This window comes from Myxocyprinus asiaticus, chromosome 40 (genome assembly GCF_019703515.2).
Source record: "Myxocyprinus asiaticus isolate MX2 ecotype Aquarium Trade chromosome 40, UBuf_Myxa_2, whole genome shotgun sequence".
Classification (NCBI taxonomy): Eukaryota; Metazoa; Chordata; class Actinopteri; order Cypriniformes; family Catostomidae; genus Myxocyprinus; species Myxocyprinus asiaticus.
Genome location: NC_059383.1, coordinates 27,155,117 through 27,172,609, shown reverse-complemented (window position 1 = coordinate 27,172,609; position 17,493 = coordinate 27,155,117). Strand labels below are relative to the sequence as shown.

General features: G+C 37.0%; 1 protein-coding gene across 1 annotated transcript in view; it reads right to left on the bottom strand.

Moving 5' to 3' along the window:
- Positions 1-17,493, bottom strand: part of LOC127430926 (transmembrane protein 132C-like) — a 189,391-nt gene that overhangs the window by 155,832 nt on the left and 16,066 nt on the right. The window contains exon 3 of the mRNA XM_051681066.1: positions 7,884-8,799. Coding sequence (XP_051537026.1) covers positions 7,884-8,799 — 916 coding nt within the window. The remainder of the gene's footprint in view (positions 1-7,883; positions 8,800-17,493) is intronic.

Below are 17,493 nucleotides of genomic sequence, written 5' to 3'. Positions count from 1 at the left end.
ATGGAAATTTATGATACACATTTTCATTAAGGGAAATGCCAGAGCAAAATTTATTGGTATTTTCAAAAAGGTTGTGTTCATACATGACCTGTAACCTGAAAAATGCAGTCGATTTTCTGGAAAAGGCTAATTGACACAAAAATTGGATATCGTGTGTCTAGTTACAAACGATCTAGGTTAAGATTATCAATCAGTTAATAATGACTTCAATTTTGGTCTCTTTCTCACAAAAAGCTATCGTATGGCTTCAAAAGACTTGGAATATATCACACAAGTCCTACTGACAACTTTTAAGACAATTTAACTATGGTTTTCTGGTGTTTTTGTCCTTTTCGGAACTTAACAGGCATGGCTGTATAGTAAGATTTGCGTCGAGATTCTTAAAAAAAAAATTCTACTTTTGTGTTCTATGGAAAAAATAACAGCACATAGGTTTGGAATGACGTGTGTGAGTAAATAATGACAGAATGTTTGATTTTCTGTGAACTATTACTTTAAGAATCTTTTTTCCAATTCAAAAAATGTCAATAAATAAAGTGACCATATGGTTATTAAACTTAAATGCATAATAATATTATGAGTCTTCTAATTTACTTGACATGCTGTCAAATTCAAGACAGGTAGTTACATGTTTATGAACCATATGACACATATGTCATATGACACACTCCATCAACCTTTGGTCACTTCTACTTAGAGTCTGTATGTGCAATTGGAACAAAATTGGATGAGGAAAAAATATCTCTGCAACAGCAAAAAAAGAAAAGAAAAAAAGTATAGCATATATTCCACTGGGACACGCAGAAACGTGTAAGATTGTTTAGTAAAAATTACAATACAGCAGGGGCTATTTATATTTTGAGAGCTTTTTAATTTGTTCATGAGTGAAGCGTGTTTTCATTTGCATTATGAATCAGGTGTAAATCCCATCTCAAACTTTTACTGCTCTCCAAACCGCTAATGAGGCAAAAAGCAAGGAACTGCATGCTCCAAAGAGATAGCACTGGCCTGAGAATTAGAATCATAAATTCAAGAGTGTTCTTCATCAATAAACATTATGATCTTACAGTTGGCAGCCCTCTTGGTGTTGAATGATTAAAGATATTGGTTGGTGATCTTTGTTAGGTGATTTTAATATAGGATGTGAAATCTTAATATTTTTTTATAAATATATGATTAAAGATTGGTGCATGATTAATGAAGACTGCCCTTCTCTTGCAGTTTTCAGTTTCTAAAGAATAATGTATATCCCATTCAATTTATTTAGCCAGAGTGACTATTTGCAGCTGATAATAATAACCATCTCAACACAGTGAGGTCAAAACTAAATATGATTAATGCAAATTGTTATACATATACAGTGTATACAGTCTTGCTTGTAGGCAACAATCACATTTAATTAATTCCTCATTCAAATAATTTATATCACTCTAAAGGCTCTAAAATTAAGTTTACCTCCTAACAAATTTAAATCATATTTTTTGATGGGTAAAATGGCAGTGCATATTAGTGTGAATAGCATCTACCTTCCTTTACAGTTTGTATAAATAGCCTCTGCCTTACTTATTTGTTGATTATTAATAGAAAACTGGCTCTTTGCAAAGAAATGTATGCCTGAATTTCTAGCATTTTACCCATTCGTGTAAGCCTTTACAATTGTGTGTGCCTCCAACACCACAATAGGGCTATGCGATATGGCAAAAAAATAAGATCTCGATTTTTTTCAAACTTAAGGATGATTTACGATTTTCGATTAGATTTTCCTACATTTAAAGATATTTTTCAAAAAAGTAATTCCAGCATGATTCAAATAATATGTTCCTTACTAGAATGCAAGGTAACTTGGTTAGAAAAATCTAATTATTTTTATCTAAATCCAGTCCATCTAGAAAGTTATCTAGAAATCAATAACTAGAAATAGTCATGTTTATCTAGAAAGTATTTTTAGTATATCAATCAATTTGTTTGTATAACCATAAACACCTGCAGATAGAGTCCAGACATCAGAGATATTTCAGTGTAATCAGTGTTGGGAGGGTTACTTTTTAAATGATTACTTAACAATAAATGTAATCAGTAAAATAATCCAATTACATCTATATGAAAGCAATGTAATCCGATTACTTTTGGATTACCACAAGGGCACATATGTAAATAAAGTCAAGATAAAATCAGTATGACCTCTAAATCTTTAAATTATGCCTTGAATGCAAACAGAACATGTTTGAGTAATAATATGAGTACTGTTGTAGCTGTTACTAAATCAAAGGAAAAGAAACATGGACACTGCACCCTACCAAGAAAACAGAAAATGAGCTGTGAATGTAGAACTGCTCAGTATTACTTATGAAATCAGGTGAGTTCTCTGTCTGCTACAGAAAAAGAAAATGTATCATAAAACAAATATATTCAGAACAGATGCACTGAATTATGTCTTTGTTAACTTGGTTAAATCTGACAGTATATACCTCAGATTCAAAAACACTGTAATGTGTAATTCTACCATGTATTGCATTTAGTGTGTATAGGCAATTGTAATTTGCATTATTCATTAATTTCAGACTGTATTCAGTAGGTAGATTACACATTATCATCATCATTATTATTTTCATAATTAAATGCTGGAGAGTGTCTTTCCTCTGCTTGCTCATGATCCAAAGTCAAACATTACCAGCTAACAGTTTATGGCTGATTTCTATGTTTATGTTTCTGTTTAAGGAGGATTTTAAAGGGGAAAAAAAGTTTTGATTTCAAAGGAAAACAAAATCTAGTTTTAAAGAATAGATCAAAACAGATTTAAACTTTTAGTGTGTCTTTTCAATTACTTATTCCTAATTACTATAAGTGTTGAATATGTTACATTTGCCAGAATGTCTCCCTCACCCAGACATTTAAACAGTTCTCAACAATAATTTATCAAAATCAGATAAATTCTTCATTGAACTTTCTTTCCTAAGAACTTAAAACACATTTTCAATTAATTTGGTATTTATGTGTACAATTTGGATTTGTTAATAATGATCAGGGAAACAAATTCATGAGAGGTGAAAAAGGGGAGAAAGTCATAGCAGGTTTTCAGTTGATTTTTGTATTGTTGTTGTATTCAAAACTTTTTTTTTTTTTCTTAAATGATTAAGGTTTTTGTACCGTTCACGTGGGGGAGGGGTCATTCAGCTTCAGTACGGAACAGAACAACATAAAGGACGCTCTGGCTAATACCGTTCAGTTCGCATTTGCAACCACGCAACCCAGGGGATTTCTATGCCGTACCAGCAATGATGCGCATATCGTGTCAGTATTGCCAGCTATTCCTGCTCCTGCAAAATGATGAGGGTCACGGATTTCTTTGAGCACTAAGACTTACTCATTTTAACACATTTTAATATTAACAAATTTTAGCTAACCTAGCTAATGTGATTTCTGTGTCCATCACGATGAAGCAGCTGTTTGCCTCGAGAGTAGGGTGCTGATGTGAGACAGGTGTTATTTGCACATGCAACAGTAGGAAGCATTCCTGACTCAAGTGAGTCATGAGAAAGAACCCGAAGAGAACACACATCTAAACCATCTCTCACTCTAAACAAACAGCTGTCTGTATCACTTTATGTCAGGAAAATGCATTTCTTTTGTCAGAAATTAAAACTTGTATTCCTGAGGGTAATCCCAAATTTTATTTTAAATGTAACTGTAATCTGATTATAATTGCTTTTAATGTAACTAACAGATTACAGTTACCTAATTTTTGTATCCTGATTACCTAACGCCGTTACAAGTAACCCGTTACTCCCCAAGCCTGAGTTTAGTTGAAAACGCAAGCAAAAAGCTCAGTTTAAAATAATGACATCAGTCAGTGCTGTGAGCACGCGGCGCCATCTAGCAGTACATGCTGAGCAGAGCAGCAAAATCAAATAATATCATAGTTTGTCAAAATGATCACTTTGCTTCCTAAATGTTGGCTATAAATGCAGTACATTTGAAACACATCACAGAACAATGCAATAATTAGCAATCTATCTGAATCATCATGGTAAAAGGCAATGTGGATGATTCTCCCATTTATAGCCTATCCATTATATGATTTGAGATGAAGCGCCCATAACTGTCACGTATGTTCTAACACTTTATTATAAACACATACATTTCTGTTGACATCTCAGAAAATGTAGCTTAGTGCTTCATGACTTACACAACTTACACAGAACATAGTTATTGCTTGATTAAGCCGGTGTAAACATGCAGGATGGACGAAGTCTACCTGCAATCACATTGTACAATCGTACTGGAAATATTACCGGCTTTTATATCGGTCTCCGTGTTGTTAACCTATGTTACGTTGGAGCACGCAGCCCTGCATATTTCCACACACGTTCAGCTTATCAGATTGAGGGCGGCATCAAGCCAAGTGCTGTGAACATTTGTTTTTCTCTTTAATATTCAGCCATTGGTGGATTGACAGTGTATCTAACTACAGCTTCTGCAAATATTTTATGCAAAACCTCGATTCCACAATTTAAAAAAATAATTAAATCGTGTCAAATATGTACATTCGAATTAACCAAAAAAACTGCCCAGCTCTACATCACAAAGGCAATATCACACTCTAACAATTCATTTAGTATGTGCTACTGTATACATATCCTTTGTATTAATTTGCATGTGTTCAGCATGCAGTGGTGGTCAAATGCGATTCTCAGGAGTAATCTTTCCCTGAGTTGGGCAGGGAAAATCTGTGTGTTTTTATCTCTAGGCTTCAAGGAGATCTGGCTCCAATAGTACCAATGATGTCACAAAATTGAACCCTATGCCATCACCCCCACAACTTAACCCCCTGCACCTACACACATACAAAACACATCAACAGCCAGGGAGCCTAGTGAAGAGAAACTCCCATATCAGCAGCGTTCAGCTGGTCACTATTTAAAATAAATAAATGTAAAAAAAATTTTGTTCAGTTGGAACTCAGAGAAGAGTCTGCCGAGAACAGAGCTGTGCCAATTACCAGGGGTTGAGGGGACTTGGAGCCATCACAAAGACATTTAGTCATCAAGTAGAGGGAAAAGGGAAAAAAGACAACAAACCCTTTTATAAGATCTTATCACCAGTCTGAGGGCAGAAAAAACTAAAAAGAAAGTAACACCACTGAAGATTGTTCCATAGCACCCAAAACATCAAGACTTTACTCGCTATCGAGGAGTTAACTTTTCTTTCTGCATTAATTAAAGCTGGCTTGAAAATTCTATTGGAAACACAGATGTTTAGATGTAAGAGCACCTTGGAGAACATTAAAGGGAATTATTTTCCTTGCTGAAAAAAAACAAAAAACTGCTTAAACCAGCTAATGCTGGGTCTCCCATCCTGACCTGCTGAAATGTGTATACAGCTCCTCTAAAACTGGCCAACAGATCAGGCTGGGAGACCAGCTAAGATCAGCAAACCAGCTTAAGCTTCACCTTAAAAAAATAAAAAATTGGTTCTAATCATTTATTAGCATGCTAAGGAAATTAGCTTCATTCAGTCTACTTCCTAATGTTAACACCCACTCTTAGCAAATTAATTAGGTGGGTACAAAACAGGTTCATATTGAAGTTTCTTTCAAAACAAGAGTTGTAAGCTAATGTTAACCATGGTTGACATATTTGCCATGCCTGTCAGAGTATACCTCAAAGCACATGGGTGTTTGCATTCAGTATGATTTAGATATCAGACTTGAGAGAACACAAACAGGAACAAACATTAATTTCTCTCACGGTCATTTACTCACTTGGACAGAATGTCTTTAGTTGATTCATCAAATGCACTAGTGCTAATTAGAGCTCAACACTCAACGAATCAATAAAGAGTTTTCTCACGTGTGCACACTCAGTTTGTGAGGAAAATTAATTTCCAACAGAATAGATTGTGTAGTTTACAAAGCTCTTCACTGAAGAATTAATTAGTATTCAGCAGCATTCTACTAATTAAGAGTTAATTCTACTAATTGAGAGATAATTAGTAATCATTTTTGACGGGTAATGCACTGAATTGCCAATGGGCTATTTAGGTGTCATTTAGTAAATGTCACAGAGTTAACTTTTCCATCTTTTCTCCTACCAGGTGAATCTACTTTTTTACTCCTATTTATATAGGCCCACTATTGACTACAAACTCTATAGCTCTATATTTGGAACACTCTACATAGGCAGCAACTCTATATGCCATACAAATAGCTCAACTTAAAACTTGACTCAACTTAAACTTGACTGGAAATGTATTATACTACAGTTAGGCTTGCCAATTTAACATATGTATTATACAACAGCTAGGGTTGCCAACACGTCCTTGTGCTAAACAAAGTTAGAGGCAACGCAGAACGCATGTGTCTCAGTATGTGTTTTTAACAGATTAAGTAAACTTTAAAAGCTGTCTTAAAATGCGGCCTTCCTGCGCGAGACGCTCAGAAAAACAGCTAGATGCAGCCCAGCAGTCAAAGAGGTCCACATCTAGATTTTTTCAGAAGAGAACAATTAAAAAATAATGTGGACTGATGCAAAAAATGCTTCGGTGTGAACGGCCCCAGGCTGCGAATATATATTTATTTATTTATTTATTTTTTTTTTTTAAAACAAGACCAAGGAGAACCAAATTTCTATCAATCTCCACTAAACAATACCTTTTGTCAAAAGAACAAAGCAGCAATCAGTGGAGACAATATTTTTCCGTTAAGCTTTTTCTTCCTTTTTTTAATGCTCAATAAAATGTGCTTTCCATTTAATACTGGGCTCATCAGTTTGTAAACAGTATATGAATAATGTGTAAAAAAAAAAAAAAAAAATAGTATATATCATTAAAACTACATTTTTTTTCATGGCCATTAGTATGTCTTAAGCAACCATGTATTATAATGGTTTTTTTTCCCTTAGATCACTGTGTCATAGTTTTGGCAGTATAGCATATATATGGATGAGTATAGCGTTTATCACAATGGAAATGTAAGAAAATCAAATGAGTTTTAACTAAATATACTGTACTTTTGTATTAAAAGTGCTGTAGTTTTTCTCATGTAATTTGTCTGAGTCTCTTTCCAGAACGAGCACTGACATATGCAATGTAATTAGGTGTGGGGTATTGTGGAATCACAACGATGGGAAACAATTATCATGCATTAAATTCTCCTGCTTTTAATGGAAAAAATGACAGAAGATGTGCGCTGACTGTCATTGATCTAATCTTTCCCCTGGCCGCTTCTCTGTAACATCCACATCAAGCAACAGCTGATATTTCGCACAACTCACGCGAAAGATGTCTACATTTCTGTTCCCAGTAGTTTGGGTGTGAGACACCAAAATATGGGACAAACGGCATCCCATATGGATTCAATATGGAACAAAATTTTGTTCTCTAAATTACGGGACAATTCCGTATTATACGGGATGGTTGGCAACTCTAACTACAGCTGAATGTTAGCATGTTGCTAAGCTAACCTCGCAAAACGCAAATAAAAAGTAAATAGCACACAAATATTGGGTAAAAAAAAGTCCATTTTAATTTGATAGAACTATAGCAATACTCATTATGGATTGTCAGTATTGAAGCAAATATAAGTTTTGAATTAAATATAGCAAATTTATGGTCATTATTTGACTTGTCACAAAGCATTCTAGAAAGGCCTTCTCAATTAAGGATACATGCAATACTGCCTCAGAATTTGGCAAAAATTAGGTATCCTACATTTAACAAGTTTGGAACATCTTTTATGTCTGGACTGCACCTATGATGCCTTAAAATGCTGTTTAGGTAAGCAGCTCACAAGGTTTTATAATGGAGATTATACTGACACTTATATGGTGTCTCTGCTTTAAAGTAGAAGACATGAATGTACATTGACTACAGGGGTGGGCACTTACCTTAGAGTGAATATCTCTACAGATGAAAGGGTGGAGACAGCAAGGAAGGCTGACACCATCTCCCTCTGCCTGATGGGTCTCGAGGGCACCATCACCACAAAGTTACTGTCCAGACGCAACTCCGAGAGGGGCTGGAATAGCCGCACGCTGCCGATCCTGCGCATGGGTGTGGGCCCGGAGAAGTACCCGGCCGGGCCCAGTTGCCCATTGCGTATTGAATTGGTCTTGCGCGAGTCCTCTGAGCTGCATTCCCCAGTGTCTGTAGATTGTACCATGTAATACAGCTCTACAGGGGTGCCCTCGACCTGTTCCGGTAGTTTCTGTCGACCTGGTATGATGCTAGGAGGACTGAACCAACCAGGCAGTGGCTCCAGTTCAGCCACACACAGCCCGAGTTCCCCTTTTAGACGGCAGCTGCCTCGTACTTCTTGGGTTTCATGAAAAGCAAACATCTTGACACAGGGCAACCTGTCCACGGCACTGTAGTCATCCCAGTCCCTACCCACTACATAGAATAGAACCTGTACTTTTGGCCAACTGGGGTGAATTCGCTCGCTGATAATGAAAGTCTGTACTTTCCAGTTTAAAGTAAAGAGGGGAGAGGACGAGGATGATGATGATGAGGATGTAGATGTAGGGTTGTTGTTGAAGAGTCCCGGGCTCAGAAGATCCACGGGCACTGGCTGGTCCACAGATAGAGGTCCATAACTGGCATTTACTGAAGGTGTCTTTCTAGCCTGTTGGATGAAGAAAATTTCTGTGCGAGCCTGCAGGCTGGAGTTTCTCATAATGTCCTGGTTGGCCTCCTTAAGGAAGAAGGCTGACTCTGCGTTCAACACCTGATATTGGACCGGAAGGTACATGGGAATGGTGCCAAATCTCTGCAATCCTTCCCGGAGCATCCGGTTCTCGATGACTGCCAAAAAATGGAGAGAACAGGAAAGATATTATTTATAGTTCTATCATCTGTTCCATACAATAAGACCTCTAACTCAACTCAGCTTCATGAGAAATTGGAGTATGCTCTGAAGCAAGGGTCTTCAACCTGTTTCTGACAAAGGAGTCCTTGGTGAATAGAGAGATGGAGCAGTGAAGTTTTATATTTTATAAAATATAGGGAGTTGCATTTTAAGAATTAAATAATTAAGTCATTAATCATTATTGATATATTCCATATACTTGTACATTACCTTTTAAATTTACTTAAATAGATGAAATAGAACTTAAAAATAGAAAATTCTGTCATCATTTACTCACCCTCATGTTGCTTTAATCATGTATACCTTTTTTAGTCCATGGAACACAAAATTATATGTTAGGCAGAATGTTAGGATTTACAGTCTCAAGGGGCATTCACACTATGCTTTGAGCATGCAAATGTTTTTCGGACAATGTTACGGACATGGACATGATGTCATGTGGGAGGGCTTCTGCCGTAATAAAATAATACATCACAAATAACATATAATATTCTATTAAAAATGTTAAAATATATTGTTTACTCACTTTCCTGCAACAATAAAACACACAGCTTTAAAATATGTATTCTATGTGCCCGAAGCCAAAAACCTTATTTGGAAAGGCATGAATAATGACTTCAAAACAAATAATGAATTCATCTGAATAATATAAAAAAATATGCATATGACTGATTATCTAAGAGGCACAAGGATAAAGTGACATTTTAAATAAACATATACAAAATTACAAAGAATTTATGAATCTGTGCAGCCAATATTTCTAAAGTGTAAACCTTATGAATGAAAATGTGCAAGTTGTGATTTCAATTCGGATGGGCGGAGTCTCTGTTAACTGTGCACATCTGGAGCATGTCAAGTGTAACATGAAAATACAACATCATATACACTTTCCACTTCTTGAAATGGTAATGTATCACACAATTCACACGTGATTCCCATGTATTAATTCATAGCCTAAACCAGAGCGCGACTTGAAATTCCTGACCTGAAGTGATTTAACATCAGAGCCCGTCTATTCGTCTTTTAAAGATGACCACATTTATATCCACATCAGCGATTAAAGAAATTATCTGGTTAAGACTTTATTCCAGAAAAAAAAGTTACAATGTTCCATAAAGGTTTAAATGCTCCATAGAGTATTCATTTATTAGGAATATTCCTCCTTATGTAAACGAAGAAACTGAAACATGCTCAGTCTTTTTTTTTTTTCTTTTTTTTTTTCTTTAAACTGTGCTACCTCTGTTAACCCTCAGGGGTCGATGGACGCGCCGGTGTATTTTTTTGTATTTTTTCCTCATAACAGCGGAAACAACATAAAATACTCCATCATTTTTGGGCATACAGATAAGTGTAAGACATCATTAGAGACTATAAAGGGTCTACTTTTATTTGTGTACACTCACAATAACAACAAAACCTTGTGCTTTTGTAAAATAAAGAAAATAAACAGGGTGCGCTTTCAGCCGTCTCTGTCTCCGCGAGCATCTTTCTGAAACACGTCACAAAAATGAACTGAAACTCCATGAATACTTATCACATAAACATGAAACATATGTCTACAGAAAGCTTAAAATGTCTACTTTTAAATAAAACAATTCAAATTTAAAACAAATATTCTCCTGCAATGTAATCTGTATGAAACAAAGCGATGTACAGTTTTTCCTGGCTCAGCTAATTATCGTGAATGTGATCCCACCCACCAGCAGAGCGCGCTATTCATACGGTAATGTGCTGAGGCGATCAATGCAAATGGTAAACGCCCCCAACAATGCCTTAAAAAACATCGTTCATCATCAGATTCATTCACTTTTCTGCGCATTTGGAAGATGGCACGCTACACAGGTGAGGAAGAGTTCACATTTTCCTCAGAAGAAGAGCGGAAGACTCCGGCGAGGAATGTTTGCATTTTGAAGAGCGACTTGATCCAGCCGAGGGTACAATTTCGGATGAGTAAGTCTTTACTTACATTAGTTGACATGCTATTTTATATAAACATGTACATATTTTACTAGTTGGACTATTTCCAGACTTGCCAGCCAGGATTCAGAGTATTGAAATTTGAAATATGTCCTAATAGGCAAGTTTTAGTTACATTTAAATGTTGTTTCGGCTAAAGCAGGTATTTAAATTGTATGCTGTATGATATAAATATGATATAAAAATAATATGAATGTTTAGATTATATTTTAACTAGTGTTTATGCTGCCTCATTTTCATCAACAAAGCTTGTGCTTGCAAATATCTGTTCGGGTGTAAATGTGTAAAATTTGCTGTAAATATTCCCATATTAGAAAATCAGCATATTAGAATGATTTCTGAAGGATCACGTGACACTGAAGACTGCAGTAATGATGCTGAAAATTCAGCTTTGATCACAGGAATAAATTGCATTTGACAATATATTCAAATAGAAAAGTTATTTTTTTAAATATTTCACAATATCACTGTTTTTGCTGTATTTTGGATCAAATAAATGCAGCCTTGGTGAGCAGAAGAGACTTCTTTTAAAAACATTACAAAATCTTACCAATCTAAAACTTTTAAATGGTAGTGTAGGTCTAAAGTTTTTAAGTACAGTCTTTATGTAAAAAAAATGTATAGTCAGATTATTTCTATAACTTAAACTTGATTTTGTGAATAAGCTACAAACAATACATTCAATCATTAAGTCTTCTCACATTCATTCTCTCTCAGGGGAGGGGTCTTTGTCTCCTCAGGTGTGAATCACATCAATATTCATGATCATCCACGCCTCCTCGCATATGGCCTTTCTAACACTAAAAGTGTCTTACAAAAGTTAAATGACTATATTGTTTTTTATGAATGAGCGGTTTTCAATTTATTTTGTAGCAAAAACTCTAGGCTACAATATCCAGTTCTCAAAAGTCTTGTGAACAAATGTTTTGTGTTATATGGCCTTATTTCAGTGACTTTTAGTTTTTCAAAAACCATGCATAAATGTTATTTTCTCAAAAATGCAAACATGTACATACATGTTGTTCACATATTATTGTAGCCCAGTTTGTGCTGAATACAGTGTTATCAGGCTTTAGCTATTAATACGTTTTTAAGCAACTGAAAAAAGCACAAATGTCAAGGCATGTCAAAACTTCTCCAGGGCCCAAAACACCCTCAGACCCCAGAGGGTTAAGGCGCTATATAAATTGAACATTATTATTACTATTATTAGTAGTAGTAGTAGTAGTAGTAGTAGTAGTAGTAGTTAAATAAATAATGGTGTCTTATCATAAAAATTCCTGATAGATTTATGGGACTTTCACCTGTTTGTACGCTATATTGATTTATTATATTTCTTTTAATGCTTGAATTTGTATTTATTATTCACTGCAAAATGTGTGCTTGACATTTCACATTTTGCTTGACACCAACTGCCTTCAGAATAATGTTGTTATACATGCACAGACAAACGATAATTCTGTTTCATGACCAGGAGAAACCACAGTTAGCAACATATTCCACAGTTACTGTAGCCTACAAATTCAGCATCATCTGGTAAGAAAAAAAAAAGAATAACATAATATTTTTTTAAATAATAGTTGTATAATTATAATAATTCTTCTTATTATTAGGCTATTATGAAAAGACAAATACAATGCATATTTTATTAATACAGTAGAAACTATAAATGTAAGAGTAACATTTAAAAATGGGTATTTGATTTAGTTTTCATTCACTTTTATTGCATTGTTTTTTCCATACGATGAAAGTGAATGGTGACAGTCTGTCATTTCCTAATTATCTGTCTAGAATCTCCTTTTGTGTTCCACCGAAGAAAGAAAGTCATGTTGGTTTGGAACAATATAAGGTGAGTAAATGATGACAGAATTTTCATTTTTCATTTTTCATTTTACTATCCATTTAACAGATGAAGGGAGGGACAATGAAACATTCAGCTGAACCTTAGCTTCATAAACTAAGGAACTCTGAAGCTTTTACTTAATATTGTAGTTTTGTTATCCACATATTTTCATTTTCAAATTGAATTAAAAATGTGTTTGAGGTCAAACAATATTTGGCAGATCCCCTACAGTACTCTATGTTGAAGACTGCTCTCACATTATAGTCGTTTGTATCTGTGCAACACTGCCCCATTCTACAGTCGCATCTCAAGCCACTACACCCCTTTATTGAATGCCTTCAGCCAACAATTCACTGCAGATATTTGGGGTGATGGAAGGACCCAAGAGGATCTATTGATTTTGCGTCACGGCACTAGTCTGGGAGAAAGAGACGCTGGAGATTTGTGATAGCCGGTGGCAGACAAATGTCACGGTGCTCAAGCCAGACACTACAGCACTGCAGGAAGATGGTTATATACCATTAAGCTGGACAAGAAGCAATTCATGGTTTGTTTGGGAATCTTGCCTGAGCAGATGGATTGAGGCAAGGTTTACTTACAAAACAGGGAATATTTTCTACTGAATTGTTTTATAACTCTTTCATTGTAATCAGCCATTACACATAAAATAATTTCATGAATATAGACTTAATTAAGCAAAATACAGTAATCAGTTTTTTGTTTTTGTTTTAGAGGATCCAGGAATTGAGAACAGTTATGCTAAATATCATTAAAGGAAAGTGAGATGAAAGTTTGGGACTTTTTTGGTACAGCAGAAAAATCAGACCAACTCAAATCAATAAAGCACACAAATTCACTGAAACATACACTAAGCCAAAACATAAAACTGATTTTTGATTCTGATTCCTTTTAAACATGCTTCCAAAAATAACTTACAGTTTAGCTGTGTGAAACTACAATAAGTGTGTCCTTTGGAAAAATGTCTAATAATTTGGAAGAATCAGATGGACTATTGATTCACACAAATTGTCAGTAAACAAGTGACTTTTTGACTCTCGGTCAAACAAAATGTGCAGCCGAAATCATTAGGGAATGTGGACCACAATGTGTACTGAAAATGTGAGTGAAACTTAGTTAAGACAATCTTATTTTCTCAAAGTTACTGAAATCAAACCTTTAGCTGTAAAATATTTTAATAAAATAAAATGATGGATTACTGCATTACTATGCTGCAAACAAATGACATTTAATACACTTCTGAAGCCACTAAATGATTAAGGAAGGAAGGAAAGAACAAAAAATGAAGGAAGGTAAAAAGAAAAAAATTAAGGAATAAAAAAGGAAATAAGGAAGGAAGGACAAAAGGAAACAATTTAAAAAGAAAGAAATTAAGGAATAAAAAAGGAAATAAGGAAGGAAGGACAAAAGGAAACAAGTTAAAAAGAAAGAAATTAAGGAATAAAAAAATGAAAGAAGTTAAAAAGAAATGAAGGAAGGCAGGAAGGACAAAAGGAAAGAAGTTAAAAAGAAAGAAATGAATGAATAAAAATGAAGGACAAAAGGAAATAAATTAAAAAGAAAGAATTGAAGGAATAAAAAATGAAGGAAGAACAAAAGGAAAGAAATGAAGGAATAAAAAATGAAAGAAGGATGCTAAAAAGAAATGAAGGAATAAAAAATGAAGAAAGGAAGGGAGAAAGAAAGGACAAAGGGAAGTTAAAAAGAAAGAAATGAAGGAATAAAAAAGGAAGGAAGGAAGGAACATAGAATCAGAGAAAGAAAGAAAGCTTCATGGGGCAGGACCAGTCTCTGTATTTGTGTTTCAGAGTCATAAAGCAAGAGAGAGACAGAGAGAGAGGCAGAGAGAGAGACAGAAACTCTTGTTTCATCTGCAGTCAGAGCCTGAACGCAGATATCCTCCTTATCCTCAGACCCAATTTCAAGTGAGAGCACAAGCTTGTAGTGACATATCTAATCACTTCACAGCAATGTTTCTCAAGCCTGCCTCAGCGTACCAGACCCACACATACACGCACGCACAAATTATGCATGTACAAATAGATTTTATGGATAGAAATTAAAACCTCAGAGCTCTAAGCAGAGGTATTGTAACTAAAATAAAATCTAAATCCATTCACGACTGTGTGAAAAAAGAGGGAATGTGCGATATTGTTTCATCTCTGTGCTGGATCAGTTCGATTACTTCTAATTTCTCTGCAAATACTGTATGTTTGTTCTAAGCTCTATTTAGCATTAAATTAGCAGGTAAGTGAAGTATACTTACATGGGTTAAAATAGTCTAGTGTACAATTTTTATGTTTAGCCTATAAAAGCCAAATTCCCAAACAGAAAAGCATTGATGTGCAAAATGCACCACAATTAGTCAAGTAGGCTGGTTGCCAATAATGCCCAGACAGACTTTGGCAAAATTAAGTGAAGTAATGTATTGAAAAATAGAGGAGGAAGTCTTTGCATCACTCATGGTTCTGTGTAGAACCCTTACTTTTTTTCTTAACTATATAGACAGCCTTGCAAATGGTTAATTTATACTCAATGCATTTTTTGAATTAATAATAGGAAATTTTTAAGGGATAGAAATCTATAAAGAAAAACAACAATGTGCCATTAGGAAAAGCGTATTCCTTCTTACCAATATGCTTGAAAAAGTCCATTGCTGAAATACAGGCCAAAACACAGGTAACCAGCCAGGGTTTCTGTTAGCCAGTAAATACCGGTTTTTGACTGTCGAAACGTCCCAATGTCCGACAAATTCAAAAATTGTCTGACACAATGTCCGTTGAAAATATTAACATTTCAGCAACCCCTCTAGTTGATGCCACAATTGTACAGCATGACGCAATCCCAATGATGACAGCAATTCACTGACATGGAGGAGCTTGCAAAATCCTACTCCGTAGCTACAGCGGATTGTATCCCGCATACTGGCAAAAGCAGCCTGTGTCTCACACATCTGAAACTGTAGATAAACGCAGCACACATCTGACTTCACATCGGCAGTAAAACACTTCTGTGCTATGTAAAGTCTGAGGAAAATAGTCATAAAAATAAAGAAAAAGAAACTGAGAAAGCCAAAGTGATAAATTATATGACATTATATTAATATTTCTTTATGAACGAAAAGATTTGTGGCAAATTTCAGTTCCCTATCTGTCACTCACTCGACGTTTTGTCAATTTAGTGACACTAGGGGTCACTCTTGGGAGCCCCAAACACCTCTGATTTTGAAAAAAGGCCAATGGGAATTGACGAGTGGAATTTGCATGCCACTCCCCCAACATACAGGTATAAAAGGAGCTGGCTCACAACCACTCATTCAGATTTTCTCTTTGGAGCCGAGCGATTGCGTTCAGTGCACTGAATTCAATCTCTCCAATATTTACCTCAAACTGCTGGATCTACGGCACATTTCATTGGCTTCTCCCCCTCTGCACCCGTGGAGTGCAGAGAACGCCCCTGGGCGCTTCGGCAGGAAAAAAAAAAAGGAAAAAAAAGAGTATATTCTAAAAGAGTATATTTCCTAACTAAAAGAGTGGCACTCACAGAATGTGTTTTTAAAGATGCCCTTCCGTTTGTGTATAATTCCTGGTTGCGGTCGTTATCTCTCCGCTTCATACGGCCACGGTCGCTGTCTTACATGTCTGGGCACTGCCCACACGGAGACATAGTTTGTGGATGGGTCATATCCTCATTGCGAGAACATGACTATGGCAACGTTGCAGTTGCGGCTTTCCTTCGTAAGAGGGCAACCAGCGCAGCGGCTCCCCACCTCGGTCCTTGTACCTACAAGTATGAGGCCCCATTGGTTAGCACTGGGGGCAATTTGGGGACTTCAATGGGAGCACCTCTGTCGGGTAACCCCCCCATGGACTTCCCATTCCTCAGCATGCTCGCTTGCCCCGATTGGGCTCTCGGATGAGACCGCCGGCTCGTCTCAGGGCGAGTTCAACCTCTTATTCGGAGCCCGGGAAGACGATGAGCTCTTGATCGCAGCATCGGAGAGCGGGCTCGTCCAGTCTGACGCGGAGGCTTCGGCTGGGCTTCCTCCTTTGAGTATGGTCGCCCAGTCTCAGGTCAACGTGGAGCTGACGGACATGATTCCCAGGCAGCTGCAAGCGTCGGACTAGAGTGGAACCCTCCCACTCTCCCCTGAACCCTCGCGGCTCGATGATTGATTCCTGAGCCCAGAGCGCCGCTCACGGCCACGCCACGCCCCGCCCCGCCCTGGTCCCTTTCTTCCTGGAGGTGCATGAGGAGCTGATGAGATCGTGGGGGGCACCTTTTACTACCCGATCCCGGTCTTTCAGCTCCCCTGCTCTCACTACCCTCAATGTTGGGTCGACCAGGGGGTATTCGGTGATCCCCCAGGTGGATAAGGCGCCCGAAGCTCCTGTCCAGGGCCTGTAGGTTTACGTTGTCTCTGAAGGCTAAGGCCTACGGTGCTGCTGGACAAGCCACCTCCGCCCTGCATGCCATGGCTCTCCTGCAGGTACACCAAGCCAAGGCGCTAAAAGAGCTGCACGAGGGTAATTCTGACCCGGGATTGATGCAGGAACGGCGCTCGGCGACCGACTTCGCTCTCCAGGTGACAAAGGTCATGGCGTGGTCTCTTGGGCAGGCGATGTCCACCCTGGTGGTCCAGGAGCGCCACCTTTGGCTCAACCTGGTCGAGATGAGAGATGCTGACAAGGCGCAGTTCCTTGATGCCCCCATTTCCCAGGTTGGCCTGTTCGGCAACACCATCGCGGACTTTGCCCAGCAGTTCTCGGCGGTGAAGCAGCAGATGGAGGCT